Source organism: Prunus avium, chromosome 5 (assembly GCF_965620075.1).
Source record: "Prunus avium chromosome 5, drPruAviu1.hap1.1, whole genome shotgun sequence".
NCBI classification, from domain to species: domain Eukaryota; kingdom Viridiplantae; phylum Streptophyta; class Magnoliopsida; order Rosales; family Rosaceae; genus Prunus; species Prunus avium.
In genome coordinates this window covers 12,296,500-12,314,578 of record NC_142288.1, presented here as the reverse complement: position 1 = coordinate 12,314,578, position 18,079 = coordinate 12,296,500, and the positions used below count along the sequence as shown (strand labels likewise).

At 43.6% G+C, this 18,079-nt stretch overlaps 1 protein-coding gene and 1 pseudogene across 1 annotated transcript; both read right to left on the bottom strand.

The window, feature by feature from the left end:
- Positions 1-546: 546 nt before the first annotated feature.
- LOC148294326 (alcohol acyl transferase 1 allele RGc pseudogene) lies at positions 547-1,578 on the bottom strand (annotated as a pseudogene).
- A 7,537-nt stretch (positions 1,579-9,115) lies between these two features.
- On the bottom strand, positions 9,116-11,230 carry LOC148294325 (uncharacterized). Its single transcript, XM_088253702.1, has 2 exons — positions 10,531-11,230; positions 9,116-10,353 (listed from the first exon to the last, which is right to left on the bottom strand). Exons 1-2 carry the CDS (start codon positions 11,228-11,230, stop codon positions 9,116-9,118), a joined length of 1,938 nt encoding a protein of 645 aa, XP_088109828.1.
- Positions 11,231-18,079: the final 6,849 nt, after the last annotated feature.

Sequence of the window (18,079 nt, the reverse complement as noted above, 5' to 3'; positions counted from 1 at the left end):
GAGGAGAAGAGGCGTTTCGAAATTTATGTTATTGTGAAAGCTGACCAGGTTCAACTGATAGGATTTCAGATTTGCATAAACAGTCTGATCGGCCTTGCTACTCTTGTTTGTTTTGCGTTATAAACCCAAATATGTCACAATCCTTTATATCTAGATCATTGATTAACGAAAGTCCAGCATGAGCAAGTGCTCGAAGAGGAGATCAAAAGTATCAAAGGGATAGAAAAGCACCAGAACTGGATGGTTACAGCGTTTGATTCTGTAAAAAGCTTGGAATATTGTGGTTAAGGATGTCAACAGCTATCAAATCCTTCAATACTGAACTCATAAGCGAAGTTAATGACACCAATTGGCTCATGGTCTATTGGTATTTCTTTACATAATGTTCGGAGATGTTCCAAGTTTGAATTGCATTTGTGTTTAGGGCATAAACACATCGGGTGTATTTTGGAAACATAATTAAATAAAATCCGGAAACAATGGATTTTTGTATATGAGTGCCATATCAAAATTGTGCGAAATTATTTTAAAATGTAGCGATATTCATTACAGTGTGGACATAATCCTAGTAGGTTTAAGTTGATAATGATCCTCCACAAGCTCCACAATCATCATGCTTTCAAGTTCCTGCTGAAATTTCTCCACCGCAAACAATGGCAAGCATGTTAGTGCCAGAATCCCATTTTCTTGTTTGTTTTTGTGCTGAGCCTTAATTAGCATACAAGTTTATCCCATTATTTGGCAGGTCCAGCAAACACTGGCTATACCCACCCGAAATCGACCTCTCAAAAACCAACACGTGTTGCGTCACGGACTACAAAGTTCCCCATGAAAGAAAAGTGAGGTCGTCCTCATATCACCATTAGATCTGCCAGCGAATTAATGTACTCTCCGCTCATTTTTGACTTTGCCGTGTTCACAATGGATTTTCACACAAAAGTTGGACCGTTGAAACTTGAGACATGAAGGCAAATGCATTGCCATCCCAAAGGGAGACATCCACGTGGGTTCATGCCATTGCCACGTGCGCTTGCTACGCATGAAACGCAAGTAAATTGTTCGGGATCGAACTTGAGTGCAAGGGAGTGGCATTTTCACAAACAAACTGTTATCAAGTCAAATTTGGAGCAAGTGGAAAGGTTCGGGGGAAGGTGTCCCCTGAGGGCTGCTATCTCCCTAGTACAAAAATAGAAAGAACATTGGACCAAGTTTAGCTGAGAATCAATCACTTCCTCCTCCTCCTCCTCTTCGTATTCATGATGCATGCATGTAACTCATGGTGGGTCCCGAGCGTCTAAGAGCTCTCGGTCTCACACCCAGGGACGGACCTTTAGTTTAGCTAACTTAGGCTATAGCTCAAGTGGCCTTTTTTTTTCCAGCCCAAAAAAAAAAAAAAAAATTCTAGCTCACCCAATTTAAATAACCTAACTTCCTTTAGTTCTCCTCCGTGCACAATGTTGAGGCCCAAAAATCCAAGAGCTAGGCCCAGGTTTATTCTTGGCCTAGCACAAATAATTGATCACAAAGAAGCCCGATCGGGACATAAGAGAAATTGTAGGACACACCTACATAAGCCATGGGTCATGTGTCACGCCAAGTAAGCATGCGCAAAAGGGCCAAAAAACGCACCGGCTTTATAAATTCACGCTCACCAACCTATTCGATGCTACTTGGCCCGATCATGGCTTATTGTGGCACAATAAAACTCAAGCACAAGCATGATAAATAAACACGTGATGCCATGTAAAGGACCGCTATTCTAATAACAAGTCGTGCTACAAGCTTAAGTGGGCCCAAGCCACGTAATTACTCGGGGCTTGCTAATAAGGTTGTGGTATGGATGAGAACAAGCGATCACAGGGCCCATTGAGGGTTCGAGGAACTAAAGTTTTAAGCCACTTGGGAGCATTAAAACTCAAGCCCATTCCTCGGGCCCAAACACATGGGTTAGCATGAGAGAGGGAGAAAATTAATCCAATGCCATAGGAGAATATCTAGCCTACTGCAACATTTAGACAAACCCATATCAGTAAAATGCCCAAAATAAAACAAATAGACTATTTCCAGTAGCTTGACGAAAACCCATTGGATGCTGGAAGTGGCATGCCAATAACCCAATACTGTACACAAAGCCCAGCCCAGTGCTTTGTAACAAATCTAGCATCGTGTTCCACCCCTGTCAGAATTCCAAGATGGTCAGCGAGGAGCCATAGCAAGGACCAAAGGAAATCTATATATGTGAGAAGAGTACCCCTTGGACAAATGAATCTACCCATTCTCTTTTCCTATGTAAGCTCCATTTTGAAAACCAAGAAGGAAAGCAGGTTGCGCCTCACCCCCATGGGGAGGTCCAGCCGCTCAAAAAACCTTGGAACCCCAAAGAGCCTGTGACCCATACACTTTGGTTGGAGAATTTTCACCAAAATGGAGTAAATGGAAAAAAGCGAAGGAAAAGTGGGAATGGAGGATCGATGAAATTAGGGTTCTAAATGCCTATAAAAGAGAGCTTCCTCTACCTAGAAAAACACACCATTCCAGAGCACGACCAAGCTTTGTCGAGCAAACTGGAATTTACTCTAGACACCCCATCTTTTATTTCCATTTTTTTTCCCTCTTTCTGAGATAGAAATCCTCCTAATTTCCCCTTTTTCCACTTTGAACCTTCTCCTTCTGAAAGAAATTCATGTTGTTATTTTTTCCTCTTAAATTGCTAAACTTGTGAAGGCTTAGCTCCCATGCCACAAGCTCCTCAAGCCAAGTCACTAATCAATTTGTTACGTTCCTCTGATTGTTGGTGAAAAGAACCCAAAAGTATTTTTTTAAGGTTTTAGCAAGTCTTTCAAAACTCTTTTGGGAGCCTAGATCTTGAACTCAGGCATTGGGGAATTTTGTTTGTCTTCCTCTTACGGCAGCCCAAGCCCATTCGTCAGGCTGCTGAAATAAAAAGACCCCTACACACAACACATAGTCAATAAAAAGAGAAGGAAAAAAAAAAGAAAAAGAGCTCACATGCTAAAAAGAGGAGAAAAAATAACTCACACACAACATGTAGAAGAAAAAAAAAATAGAAGAAGCACCCTACCCTCGCATGTAGAGAAAAAAAAAACGATGTTGTTGTTGCTGCACTCACCTTGAAGTCACCTTCAAGACTTAATTCAAGTGAACCAAGTTCCTATATTCGTCAAATAAGCTTCCCTAAATTTGTTGATGTTTTAATTTGAGGATTTTTTTTTGGAGTTTATGAAGTATTAATTAGGATTTGCAATTGAAACTTATGAATTATAAATTAAGGATTTGCAATTAGAGCTTATCAGTTTCAGTTTATGAGTTAATACTTTGGATTTCTTTAAGGCTAATAGTTAAAACTTCTGTCATTTCTCATCAAAGCCTCTTAGCAACCTTTTTGGGTTTGCTTGTATTTTCAGCAACCCACTCACCATGACCTCATTCTCTATAAATTGAAGGAGAAATCATTAGCAAAAGAGAAGAACTCAACTCAAACAACTGAACCAACAAAAACTAGACTCAACGTCTATAAACACAGCTCAAAAGCTTGAAACAGCCTTCCTTTTTTCATTCTCTAAATTCCCAGTTCACAACTCCTGAGGAATTTTCTTTATTTTGCTATGCCAACTCTTGGTATGATTTTTTCTTGTACAAGATTGAATAGAGAAAGTTTCAACCTCCATTTTAATTTCATATATCCAGGTATGAATAGAGAAATCTTCAGGCTGTGTTGTTTATGTATTTCCTTTTTCTTTCAAGTTGTCTGAATAGAGAAATATTCCGATAAACTTTTGTCATTTCCATTACCGTTCAATTTCAGCTTCTATCAGTTACCATTTTCGCACTAGATGAATATTGAAGTCCTCTTAATTGAGGCATAGAAAAGAATCTATATCAGTTCCCCGCCCAATCCACAATCGATTGATTAAAGTCAATATCGGTGCGCATTTTCCAATCTTACTGTTGACGCCAAAAAGTGGTTCTTTGACTTAGAGGGTCAACTTAGTAATTTTATGCCTTCGGTATCCTTGATGCCTCGGTAGTCTACGCGATCTGCAATATGAGCAAACGTACGGTAAGACCTAGGGCACCGGTGTGGTACCGGCCGAAGGCTCTCCGATGCTTAAGTAAGTTCGGGAATAGAAAGTTCAACTGACAGATCAATAGGCTTGTATGCCGTAAGTTCTGATTACCTCTATTTTGGGATAGTTGGCCTCCTTTTATAGGTCTTGGGAGGTGTGCATTTTGTTGATTATTTCGATGTGGGACTGTGGGCGTCGCTTGGGAGCGTGCCACGTGTCCCAGGAGAGGGCATTGCCCTAATGGAGAGATCGGTAGGTAGAGTGCCGAGGGCGCCTCTGACCAAGTCCAGTTTTCTCCACGTGTCTTGCCCTTATTGGCTATATATTTTGGGTGTAAACAGGAGTCCCCCAAGTTCTCGAGTGAGATTTCTCGGTCGGGGACTTGTATGTCCTTCGGTAGCCGCTCGGTTAATCTACCGTTCGGTAGTCTGTCAAGGAGGCACGCTGGGGCCTTGTCCTGGTGCCGATTGACTTTAAAAACTTGCCCGGAAACTCAAGAGTCGCCACTTCGAGGGTTACCGTTCGGCAGGCTTTAGCATGTGAAGGGGTTCCGAGTGACGCTTGCCGATATTCTGTTAACTTGGGCGAGTTTGATCTTTTCTCATGCGACCTCGTGCATAGTGAGGGGTAGTGATGGGACAGAATGACGCTTTGTCTTCTGCACCCAGCGTGCTGTCAGAGATTCCACTCAGCGCACGACACGTGGCGTGTCTTATCACGCGGAGCGGCACCATTAATGCGCCGTTTGGTATCCCGAGGCGTACCGTTGCAACTTTCGCCCTATAAATAGGAGTCTCAGAGGCGAAATTCACTTTGCATTTGTGAGTGAGTCGAGAGCTCTGTCCAGGCGATTTCTGACGAGAGCGAACGGTAACATAGGCGATTTCCGGCGAGAGCAAACGGCAACACAGGCGATTTCCGGTGACAACAAACGGTACTAGAAGCGCCCACTCATGGAATCGATAAAGGGCTTATGACTAGTCAGCCCTTACCGTTGACGGTTGTGTACAATGACGGTCGGCAGGTTGGTTTGGGCCTGCATTCCGAGCCTGAAGAGAACGTTCGGATGCCGGAGGCATCTTCCAATCACCGTCCGGAGGCTTCCACTTCAGGCCGTGGAGAGCCTTCCGAGTCACTTCCTGTGCCGAGGGTGACGATAGTAAACAGCGGTAACCCGAGGGTACCGATGGGGGTAGCGAGAGAGCAGCTCTTTGATGTAGACTACCTGCCGCCCAACAAGCTAACCTACCGAGAGCTGGCGAGGATCAGGGAGGAGTTCAAGATTCCCCAATCGGTAGGGATGAGGATCCCAGGCCCTACCGAATCCCTGAGCAACCCCCAGGACGGTGAGGTTGCGTTCTTCACCGACGTCCTTCAACAGGGCGTTAGGCTACCGTTGCAGCCTCCAGTTCAGCGAATCTTGGCCCAGATTGGATATGCCCCTGGGCAGTTCAATCCGAACTTCTGGGCCGTTCTGATGGGGGTAGTTACGGCATTCGGGCTTGCCGATGAGGAGGGGCCTTCCTACGAACAGTTCTCCCATCTGTACAGCATCACCAAATCGAAGAGTACTGATCATGGTGGCTGGGTCCAGGCGAACTGTCTCAGGGCTTCTGAAATGGGCCATTTTCTTACGGCAGTGCCAACCTCCCAGAAGTCCTGGAGGAATCGGCGGGTTCTCCTCTCTGGCGATTGAGAATCGCCCTCAGGAGTTCCCGTTCGCTTCCACATCCCAAATACTTTTCAAATTGCCGGTAGGTTGCTACCATGCCGAACGGTAGATCAGTTTTTTTGTTCAATGGATTAACCTCTTTCGTTATTTTTGTAGGCAAACTGAAGCAACCAACGGCAACCCCCTCAGAGCTTCGGCAGATTGATACGGTGAGGCTAAGAGTTCCTGCCGGTGACAGGGAATACCCACAGTTCCTCTTCACCGAGAACCTCGTCAGAGCCGGTCTTGCGAATCCTGCTGAGAGTATGTTCACTTCACCCTTTTTTTTTTTTTTTTTTTTTTTCTTCTTCGGCTAACTCCACCGTTCCTGCAGTGTCAGAGGCTAGGAAGACTGCCGAGGCTAAGAAGATGTCGGAGACCTCGAAGCGGCGCCTCCAAGTGCTTGCGAAGGGGAAAAAACAGAAACGGCATCCTGAGGCTTCGGCAGAGAGGGTCGCCCAGGCTGATGTCGAGGAGCAGCCTCTTTCCGAACGGCATAGGCAGCGCCATGCCGAGCCTGTGAGCAGAAGGGTGCCGCTCAGCGAGCCGGTCCTCCACCCGGGCCAAGGTGCCGATGCCGCTTCTTCCAAGGCTTCCGGGAAGCGGCCACTGACGGTAGACCTGGATGCCGCCTCCACCCCCAAAAGGGTGCGGCTAACTGACCCGCCGAGGGCCATCTTTGCGCCCGAGGACGAGGAGGGCCCTACCGAGGCAGTCACCCTGGCCTGTCCCTCGAAGACGGTCCAGTTTGCGAACCACATGATCGTGGGCTCGCAGATGGATCTGTTTGAGATCGATGAGCTGCCGAAGAGGGCTCTTCGGGAAGAGGCGGGGCGCGCCTTCCGTCTCCAGGCCACGGTAAACTTCTGACTCCCATTGTGTTTTTTTTGTTGTTGTTACCTTTCGTTCGGTACTAACTTGTGGCTTCATTTTTCAGGCGTCGATGGACATGTGGCTGTGCATGAAGAGGGCCATCACAGCTGCCGAGCGCGCGAAACGGCTCTACGAGGACGGCCGCTCCAAGGTCGCCGATGCCACAAAGGCACTCCAGGTCCACGCCAACCTGGTGCAGGACATGCATGCTGCCGAACGGCAGATTCAAGCGCACGAGGCAAAGCTTGCCGAGATGCGTGAGGCTCTGGACGGTGCTGAGCAGGCGGCCAGGGATGCCGAAGGAGCAAAGGTGGCGGCGCAGACGGCACTGGAGGCGTCCGAGCGGTCGAAGGTAGTGGAGATAGAGGCTGCCGTTAACGAAGCCATCATGGGATACCGTTCCTCCTCTGAGTTCACCTCTCTGGTAGATAATGAAGTGGCTTCGGAGATGGAGGACCTCATCTACTGTTTCAAGCGGTTTAACCCGGGCCAGAAGCTGAACCTGAACTTCGTTGCCGATCCCCCTCCCCTACCGGAAGGCCTTACAGAAGAGGATGCTCCTGAAGATGCCGAGGGTGCCCCTGATGCCAACGTCGATGCCGTGGTGGAGACTACCGAAGACCAGGGAGATCGTGCTGCCGAGGCCTGAGCCTTTTTTTGTAATTTTTTATGTATTTTAATTGCCGTTGGCAAAATGTCTGAACATATTGATGCCGAGGGCATCTTTTTAATTCAAGTTACCTTTTGTTTATTTTACTTGAATTTTATCCATATTTGTTACTGCCGTAGGCTAATAACTGTGTTTAGGATAATTACCGATTGGGCCGTTGGCCACTTCGGAATTTGTTTGCTTTGGATTTAGCCCAAGTGTCTCCACTATCGGTAGACAAAACCAAAGGAACAAGGCCCCATTAGCCTTTCGTCCATAGAGATGCCGTGGGCAAGTCTAGGGCACCGTACTAGGTTTCGGTGGTTTGTGTGATGAGAACACGGTATTGCCGTTGGCTCATACCCATTTGTCGAAACTCAAGTATTGCAGGCATTGGTAGGGACAAGGTCCCAATAGCCTTTCGTCCATAGAGATGCCGTGGGCAAGTCTGCGGTACCGTATAGGTTTGTAGTCTATGCGCGATGAGAATACCGTAGGTAATTCTGGGGCATTGTACTGCCGTAGGCTCGTACCTACTGTATTAACTTGGAATAAAAATTGACAAGCTAAGTTGGACTCGGCAGTAAGCATGTAGCGGTGTAGCTTTTAATTGCCGTAGACAATGTTACTGTGGCTCATTTTGGTGAGCCCTACCGAAACAATTTTTTGAACGAATACCGCTAGGATATGACGTTCTGAATACGTGGGACAGAATAATCTCGTTTTATTTATATATGCCGTAGGCAAAAATACAATTCCTCCCTGCCGTTGGCTAGGGGGCTTTATTTAAAATAACTCTTGAGATGGTCCACATTCCATGGGTGACCGAGGGTCTTCCCATCTGTGCCTCGGAGCCTGTAAGTACCGGAACGAAGGATGCCGATGACTTCGTAGGGTCCTTCCCAGGAAGGTCCGAGGGTTCCTTCCGTTGGGTTTTTGGTTGCAAGCGAAACCTTGCGCATAACCCAGTCCCCGATTCTGAAAGAACGCGGCTTGACCCTTGAGTCGTAGTACCGAGAGACGCGCTGTTTGAAAGCTTCGTTCCGAATGTTGGCTACCGTTCGTCATTCCTCGATTAAATCCAAGCTCAATGCGAGTGCTGCCTCGTTAGCCTTCGGCTGGAAGCTTTCCGTTCGGTAAGAAGACTCACCGATCTCAACTGGGACAACGGCCTCTGAGCCGAATGCAAGGCTGAAAGGAGTTTCCCCTGTGGAGGTTCGGTAGGATGTTCGTATGGCCCACAGAGCTTCGGGAAGCTTCTCCGGCCAAGCACCCTTGGCACTGTTGAGTTGCCGTTTCAAGAGTTTCTTGATGATTTTATTTACGGCCTCTACCTGGCCGTTCGATTGTGGGTGAGCTGGCGAGGCGAAGAACAGGTTGATTTTGAGGCGAGTGCAGAATTGCCTGAAGAGCTTCGAATCAAACTGTCTGCCGTTATCAGTGATGATGGCGTAGGGGATGCCGAAGCGGCAACAGATATTGGTCCAGACAAACTCTTCGACCCTCGCTGCCGTTATGGTGGCTAGGGCTTCAGCCTCAACCCATTTCGTGAAGTAGTCCACGGCAACGATCGCATATTTAACCTTTCCTTTGCCTTGCGGCATTGGGCCAATCAGGTCGAGCCCCCATTGGGCGAACGGCCATGGACTCACGATCGGTGTGAGGGGTTCGGTAGGCAGGTGGGGAATATTGCCGAACCGTTGGCATTTATCGCACCTCTTCACCATTGCTATTGCATCTCGATGCATTGACGGCCAGTAGTATCCCTGTCGGAAGGCCTTGTGGGCCAGGGATTTAGAGCCGGAATGATCGCCGCAGACACCACTGTGGATCTCCCGAAAGGACATATTCGCCCTGCTCTTCGGTGATACATTTCATGTAGGGGGTCGAGTAGCCACGTTTGTACAGAATGTCGTTGATGACAATGTACCTTGTCGATCGGTAACGCAGCTGTCTGGCCTTGGCCTTGTCTGCAGGGAGGGTGCCGTTTGTTAGGTAGGCATAAATAGGCAACATCCATGTGTTGTTGTACTCTATAGCGCAGATCTCGGCAATGGCTGTGCTCGGAAGTGTCAATATCTCGACGGGGATCTTTCGACCCACTTTGTTGTTGATTGCCGAAGCCAGTCTAGCGAGGGCGTCGGCATGACCGTTCTCGTTTCTTGGTATCTGCCGAATTTCGTACGCCTGGAATTTGTTTAGCAACTGGCGTGCTGCCGTGAGGTATGCCGTCATTGACGCGTCCTTTGCTGCGAAATCGGCAGTCACCTGGTTCACTATTAGCTGCGAGTCGCTGTAGATGCTGATCTGAATTGCCCCCATGCTTCTGGCGAGCCGTAGGCCGGCCAAAAGCGCCTCGTATTTGGCTTCGTTGTTAGACGTTCGGAAGCCAAACCTGATGACATATTCAATTTTGGCTCCATCGGGAGCGGTGAGTACCAGACCTGCTCCGCATCCTTGTTGGTTTGCCGAACCGTCAACGTGTAGGATCCAAAAGGGAGTTGACTGGTCGAGACGACTGCCGTTCGGTAGGCCTTCCTGTGGAGGGGTTTTTTCAGGTTCTGAAGCCTCCGAAGGTGTCAGTTCAGCGATGAAGTCTGCTACGGCTTGTCCCTTTTCGGCAGGCCTGGGTTTGAACTGTATGTCGAATTCTCCTAGCTCGATCGCCCACTTCACCAGCCTTCCGGATGTTTCAGGTTTTTGAAAAACTTGCCGAATGGGCTGGTTGGTCAGAACGATGATGGTGTGGGCCTGAAAATAGGGCCTCAGCCGCCGGGCAGAAACGACCAGAGCTAAAGCCAGCTGCTCGAGTGGGGGGTACCGAGACTCTGCCCCCTGAAGGGCCTTACTGACGTAGAAGATCGGCAGCTCTGCCTTCTCTGGGATCCGTATCAGTACTGAGCTGACGGCAGTGCTGGATACCGATAGATATAGAGAGAGTGTTTCTCCAGGGAGGGGTTTTGACAGTAGCGGTGCTCGGCCCATATAGTCCTTTAAGTCTTGAAACGCCTTATCGCATTCGGCAGTCCACTCTATATGGTGTTTGCCCCCTTTCAAGGCTTTGAAGAATGGTGCACACTTGTCTGTGGCTTTGGAGATGAAGCGAGTGAGGGCTGCCACTCGTCCGGTAAGGCTCTGGATGTCCTTCTGTGTCTTCCACACCTCCATGTCGATTATGGCCTTGATTTTATCGGGGTTTGCCTCAATACCCCTCTGGCTGATCATGAAACCGAGGAATCTCCCGGAAGATACTCCGAAGGCGCATTTCGTCGGGTTGAGTCTCATTCGGTAATCCTTCAAGATGCCGAACATGAGCGATAGGTTTTTCAGGTGCTCGCCTGCCGTTCGGCTCTTTACTAGCATATCATCCACGTAGACCTCCATGGTGCTGCCGATCTGCTCAGCGAAGATTCGGTTGACCAGTCTTTGGTAGGTTGCCCCCGCATTCTTCAAGCCGAACGGCATGACGTTATAGCAATACAGGCCTTTGTCGGTTATGAACGCCGTGTGTTCGCTGTCGGCAGGGTGCATGAAGATCTGGTTATATCCAGGGGATATGCCCGGCATGTCGTTGTAGGACCAGGCAAAGACCTCCGAATTCTGCCGAAGGAACTGGATGAATTCGGCACGGAGGGCGGCATTCAGCATGGTACCAATCCTTACACACCGTTCCGGTTTACGTTCGTCTAGCGCCACTGTTTCGAGATCCTCGGCAGGTTGTGCCACCGGGGTGGGCATTTCCTCCCTTGGATCGTCTACTGGTTCATTGCCGTTTGGCAAGTCTGCGACCGTGAAGGTTTCCTTTTGCTTGTGCGGAGCTACCGATTTCAACGCTGTGGCGTAGCAGTTCCGAGCGCTCAATTGATCGCCCCTGATTGCCCCCGTGCCGTAGCAGGTTGGGAACTTCATGAGTAGCATGTGGGGGGACAAGTGGGCCTTTATTGCCGTGAGCGCCGTTCGGCCGACAATAACATTGTATTGCCGTGAGTCCCACAACCTTCTCGCCTTCCAACCATACCCAACTCATTTATCACGACGTGTCTTTTCTGAACGAACGCGTTCAGTAAAGTCTTCGCGCCTTTCCATGAGCCCGTAATTTTTGCTTATGGAGTCTGCGGCGCCTCTACACGTCAACACGTGTCGTGCCCTGTCAGTTGGTCCCTTACACTGAACCGAGACATCATGACCCATGTTCTTTTAAAAATAAAATAAAATTTACAACAAAAAAATAAATAACATGTGGGCTTCGGATTTCATTGTGGGTCGGGTTTTCACCGTTGTTTAGTTTTCAAAGTGAGTTAATTTTCTTTTGGGTTGGGCTTTCAATCGTTTGGGTTTTGGTTTGCGTAAAACTGTTTGTTTAGGGCTTTCTGTTTCGAGTGTTTTACTGTTTCGTTTCTTTTGTTTGTTTGTTTTGTAATTTTTATTTTGTAATTATTTTGTTTTTGTATTTTAACTCTTGTGTGTTTTGTGATTTTTTATTGCTTTAATACCTTCATTTGTTATTTTTGACATTGCTTGTGCCTAAATTTTAAACATTGAGGACAATGTTCATTTCTAGGTTTGGGGGTATTGGAGTTTAACATGTAAATTTGGTTTTTCCTTAATTTTTTTTTAATTTTATTTGCTTGTTTTTATTTTTATTTTATTTTGTTTAAGTCTTGCTTTTATTTTTTTATTTTTTTATTTTGAGTCTTGTTTTATTTTGATTTTATTTCACTTTCCGAACACATTTGATGAGATTGTGATAAATGTTTGCATGACTTAAATGAAAATTGAATTTTATTTATTTATTATTATTATTTTTTATTGTAAAAAAAATAAAAATAAAAAATTAATTAATTTGGCATCGTTCTAGCATGATATGTTCGAAACCTTCTTTGCACTTGCCATTTGTTTCATAATTCTCCAATTAAAGGATTTGCATGACCCAAAGAATTGTATCAAGCATAAATTAGACTTACATAACCATATAATGTGAGCTTTTGAGCCTTGTGCTTCATTTCATGAGTGTTATACACATACTCTTATTTTCTTGTCATCAAAGTTGTTGTTTGATCTCATTATTCATTGATTTGGTTGAACACTTAAAAGTCATTCATTCTTATGCAATTTGATTTCATGACATTTAAGAAGTGATATTAAGGCCCTCTTTGGATCGTTTGTGCCTTTCAAGCTAACCTTATGCATGCTTAAGCATGATTTTCCATTGTTAACCATTTTGAGCCTACATGTAAACCTTTTCTTTCATTTTACCAATTATATTTCCTCACCTTAGCCCGAAAAACAAATATTTACCTTTCTAAGGAACTCATGAGCTCTAATTCGGATGTGTTTTTCATGCTAAGTTTGGGAAGGGATATTACATAAAGAAAAAAAAAAAAAAAAAAAAAAAAAAAAAACTTCACTCAATTGGTGAAAGAAAAGAGAAAGTTGTGATTCAATGGTAGTTGATTGAAATTTCGTTTTTGGGTTTCATTGGTGTTTGGAAAGGAGTTTAAATCAATGTAAATGAAGGTATAAGGAGTTTTGATCATGTAAAAGAAAACAAAATCTAATCGTGATGATTCGAAGTCTTGTAAACTATTATTTTATGCTCTTACATTTTGAGTTCCTTGGACTTTGTATTATCCATACCTTTCATTTCTTACTCACCTTACACCCTTGGCCCCATTACAACCTATGTTAAAGACCTAAATTGATCTTAAATGTCATATGGTTGAATTGCATGCATTTTCTTACTTTTAAGTGTTTGGCATTCTTCTTGAGATCATATTAATGCAAGTTCTTCATCTTCCTATTTTGAGTTAAGTCTCTTATGGTTTAACTCTAATCTCATGTTTATAACTGAGTGTTGCATTGTAGCCCTCTTCTGAGTGATTCATTTGTGAGAGGACAACTTTGGTGAGATTTGAAGTTGCATTTGTGTTTGGTATGATTTTTGAAATTGTGTGGAAACTAAGATTGGAGAATTTGTTGCATTTGGCTATCACACTATACACTTTGAGCATGTTGTGCTTTGAACTTTGCCGCCTTGTAAATAATGTCTAAAATTGAGTTTTAACTTTTGAGTCATGTGCATGAGTCATTTCTCTTCAGAAAATGTTCGGAAAGATTGTTTTGAGTTTTATTTTTGTTTTTGTTTTTGTAATTATTTTTGTTTTGGTTTTTGTTTTTGTTTTTGCTTAAGGACTAACAAATCTAATAAGTTTTCTAACTACTTTGTTTTGTAGAGTTAGTAAAACGTTTGTGGGTATCGTATCTGTTAAACCCTCAGGAGACACAACTCCTCCTACTAGGGATGCCTAGAGGTTTAAAGGCTTGTTGCATACGCTCAATGCAATCGAGTTAACTACGAAAGTGGTTTAGTTAACTTCTTGTTTTGTTTTTAACTTTGTTTTGTGTTGTTTTGCTCGAGGACTAGCAAAATCTAGGTTTGGGGGTATTTGATCGGTTCATAATTGTATATCATTTTGTACCCTTCTAGCTTATGATTTGGTTATGTTTTTGAGTTAAACTTGTGCTTTTAATCCTTTTTGTGTTTATCTTTCAGTTAATTGACATTTAGGTAACAATGATGACTTTGGATAGGAAATGATGCAATCCATGCATGTTAAGGCTTGATTTGGGTGAATGGAAGAAGGGCTTAAAGACAAACACATTTTGGCTACAACTCCTTTCCAGCCCAGTTTCGTAGGTCAACTTCTTGGCCTTGGATCAGAATGCTGTGGGGCTCGGATGAGGTGAAGATCTTCATGAAAGTTGTTCCATTGGGTGTGTACTATAACATATCCAAATTTCAGCCCAATTGAACATGTCTGGAGTCCTTAGCCCGTCCAACACTGAACCATACTCAGGAGGATTTGCAGCTGCCAGCTTTGAGCCTTGTCTCCTCCTTTGAGCCATGTGCCTCACCCATGCTGCAACTGACTTTGGATCCAACATAATGAGTGAAGTGGGGAGGCATTCCAGCTATGAAAGTCTAAAGGATCAAGTTGGTACATGCTGGAGTTATTATAGAGAAAGCATGTGCATGCATGTGAAGCAAAAGAATGAAATGAAATGAAGTCAATTCCAGTCCCTGTTTCGGCAGCCAACTTGCAGTGGCCTAAACGTACACTTCTACTGCTCCGATGGGAATACTTTCTTCATAGAAGTTGTTCCAATGGGTGTCTAGTATAACATATCCAAATTTCAACCCCATTGGATACGTTTTGAAACCTGTGGCCTTCCTACACCAAGTCTGGTTCAGAAAACTCGTTTTTCAGCAACCAAAAGGCAATCACATGGGTTGGCAGCAAAGGGCAGCCACATCTGACCACCTTTGAACCCATGTGATGAAAGCTTGAGGTGCAGCAAATGATGAAGGATGGTGTGGGAGTTCATCATGATGTTCCTCCCTCTTAGCCCTATAAATAGAGAAGCCTTCAAGCTTCAAAACACACCCCAAGGGGGGGAGCTCTCAAACACTTCTCTAGAGCTCCCTTCCCTTCTCTCCCTCAAATTCTCTTAGTTTCCTTTCAAGTTGTCAATTGTTGTAACAAATTGATTTTACTAAATTTTCCTTAAGTTTTTCAAGTTCTACTTTACTTTTATTTGTAATGTACATTCTTTCTTAAGTATTCAAGTTTAATTAGTTTCCAAGTTTCAATTATGGTTTTTGTTCTTATTCATTATGCTTATAAGTTAATATGCTAGTTTGAATGATTGATCACCATTTAGGCTTGCATGTTAGCTATCTTGGTTTGAATTAAGAGTAGACACCATGCTTTAATTCGAATTGAACTATGAATAAGAAGAGTATGTATGGACATTCGACAACAGGGATTAGATACATGCTTGGTTGTTTAAATTGTTCTTCTATGCTTAATGGGTTCCTAATGCTTAGTTTTAGGTTAGACAACAAATGATCAAATTAGGGAATTAGGAACACAAGGTTATGACCAAACACCATGGCTTAATCATACTTTAGCTAGAATCAATCCGTTAATCTAAATTGAACTTGGGAACTTATTTGCTTGAGTTATTTCCTTTTTCTTGTTTTATTTATTTTCTTTTTCATTTCTATTTTGTGTAGGGGAAACAAATTGGATCATTCAATCACCAATCCTCGTGGGATCGACCTCGCACTTACATATGCTATACTACCAAACGGCTCGTGCACTTGCGAGTATCACAAGTTGAGGATGCAGTTGAAACCATTTTGGTGCAGCTGAATCGAAGCAACATGGATTCCAGGATCGGTATCCTCCGTATCGGAGACTTCCTCCCCATGTTCCTCGGTCGGGGATCGTCCAGGCGGGCATTGATCCTGATCGGCGATTCCTGCCGTTCGGTGTGTCGTTTGGATTCCCGTTCCAACAACCTATGGCGGCAATCGGAATAAACCTTCTTCGGCACGTGGGGCCTATTTTTTGGTGCCGGGACCACCAATTGTTTAGATGGCGCAGGCGCAGGCGTTGCCTTCGCTGCCCTCTTGCCCTTCTTCTGCCGGCGGGGGGTCTGTAGGCTTTCGGACGATCGATCTGTCGGCATGTTCTGCGTTTGCTGCTGGTTCAGCAGCAGTTGTGTTTCTTCCACTCTGGTCGAGAGGAGATTATTGTGTTCTTGCATCCTAGCCATGTCCTGCCGAAGGGACACGACTTGGGCTAAAAGCTCCGCGTTTTCGGCGGATTGGATTACAGGGGGATTAGTTGCCGGTGTGTAGGGGGCTGAGGCAGGGCTCACCCCGCTTGGCATGCCGAACGGCATCACCTCCCGTGGTACGAACGTAGTTTTTTCAGTGGTCCCCATATGTTCGGGATAAAGGGTCGATTTTATCGATTTCCCACAGACGGCGCCAAACTGTTGACGCCAAAAAGTGGTTCTTTGACTTAGAGGGTCAACTTAGTAATTTTATGCCTTCGGTATCCTTGATGCCTCGGTAGTCTACGCGATCTGCAATATGAGCAAACGTACGGAAAGACCTAGGGCACCGGTGTGGTACCGGCCGAAGGCTCTCCGATGCTTAAGTAAGTTCGGGAATAGAAAGTTCAACTGACAGATCAATAGGCTTGTATGCCGTAAGTTCTGATTACCTCTATTTTGGGATAGTTGGCCTCCTTTTATAGGTCTTGGGAGGTGTGCATTTTGTTGATTATTTCGATATGGGACTGTGGGCGTCGCTTGGGAGCGTGCCACGTGTCCCAGGAGAGGGCGTTGCCCTAATGGAGAGATCGGTAGGTAGAGTGCCGAGGGCGCCTCTGACCAAGTCCAGTTTTCTCCACGTGTCTTGCCCTTATTGGCTGTATATTTTGGGTGTAAACACTTACCATTTTCAGTATGTTGGAGTTTTTCACTGCCAACAGTGACACCTTCGCAATTGAAATGAGCAAACTCCATGGCCAAACCCCACACGCATGGCCAGCGAGTCCTTTTTGGGGTAAACACACATATCAAACTCATGAACAATTAAGTAAATATTATATATTTCTAAAATATTTCAAAAGAAATTATACCGTAAATTAATAAAATAATAGTTGAGAGAAACTCATAGGATAAATTTGTAGAAAAAATATTTGCTAATATTAAAGGATTTGTATATATTAGAGGATTTATTTTACATGGGGGAGCGAGTGAGGATTTGAATTTTACATCTCTTTCAGCAGGGAAAGGATAAATGCCATTAGTCAGATGTATCTTACCATTTGACAGGAAAAAAAGAAAAAGAAAAAAAAAGGATGTATCTTTCCAAAAGAAACAGCACGAAGAACATAAGAAAGAAACAATACCATAAAAATAAAAATAAAAGAAACCGATATAATATAAGTATTGTTATAATATTGTCCAATAATAGGGCTTGTCCAATATAGATCCCTACATTTTCTATTTCCTAGACATATATCCATCACTCTATAAATCTATGTGTAAAACCCAATTTCAAATTTAAATGACCAGTAGGATATAAGAGGTCGTAGTATTCCTATATTTTTACATCGTTGCCACCAAACTTCATATTTTATTTATAATTTATTTCAAGCATTTCATTAACTGTCATAATTGTAATTAACACTCCCTATTAATAGCATATCAATCACCCCATTTCTTTTGGTTGTCATTCCCTCTCACATACCGCCCCCTAAAATTGCAAACCAAAAAAAATATATGTAAATTACATATCCAATAATGTACCTATAAAAAAAATATAAATATAAATATATACGTATAAAATATAAATATATTATTTAAATAAAATATAGGTATATTATTTACCAAAATTTTTTTTAATATAAAAAAAACTAAGTCGGTTACTTTGTAATTGAAATTTCCATACATTTTTCATAAATTCAAAATAGGTACACAATAATTTATAGAAAATATAGGTACATTATTTACCCATAGGTAAATTATTTTACAATATACCTATAAATGTGTATAGGTATATTATTTGGAAAGGAAAAATAGGTTCATTTAAAAAAATACGTACATTGTTTTACTAGGTATATTATTAGAGGAAAAAAATAGGTACATTATTTGGAGAGAGAAAATAGGTTCATTTTAAAAAATTGTTTTTCATAAAACAAATAATATGTACTTTATTCAGAGAAAAAAGGGTACATAATTTAGAGAAAAAAAATCGGTACATTATTTTGAGAAAAAATAGGTTCATTTAAAAAAAATGTTTTTCATAAAACAAACAATAAATAGATTATCAAAATATTTTTCAACATAATTAGAATGTACACATTATTCATAAAACTATAATAAAATAGATTACTA

Excerpts from the sequence above, each read along its gene's own strand:
- LOC148294325 (XM_088253702.1), bottom strand. The coding sequence starts at position 11,230 with ATGAAGTTCCCAACCTGCTACGGCACGGGGGCAATCAGGGGCGATCAA. Across the intron at positions 10,354-10,530 it reads TTTCATGATCAGCCAGAGGG|AGTGGACTGCCGAATGCGAT; the intron begins GTATTGAGGCAA and ends AACACCATATAG.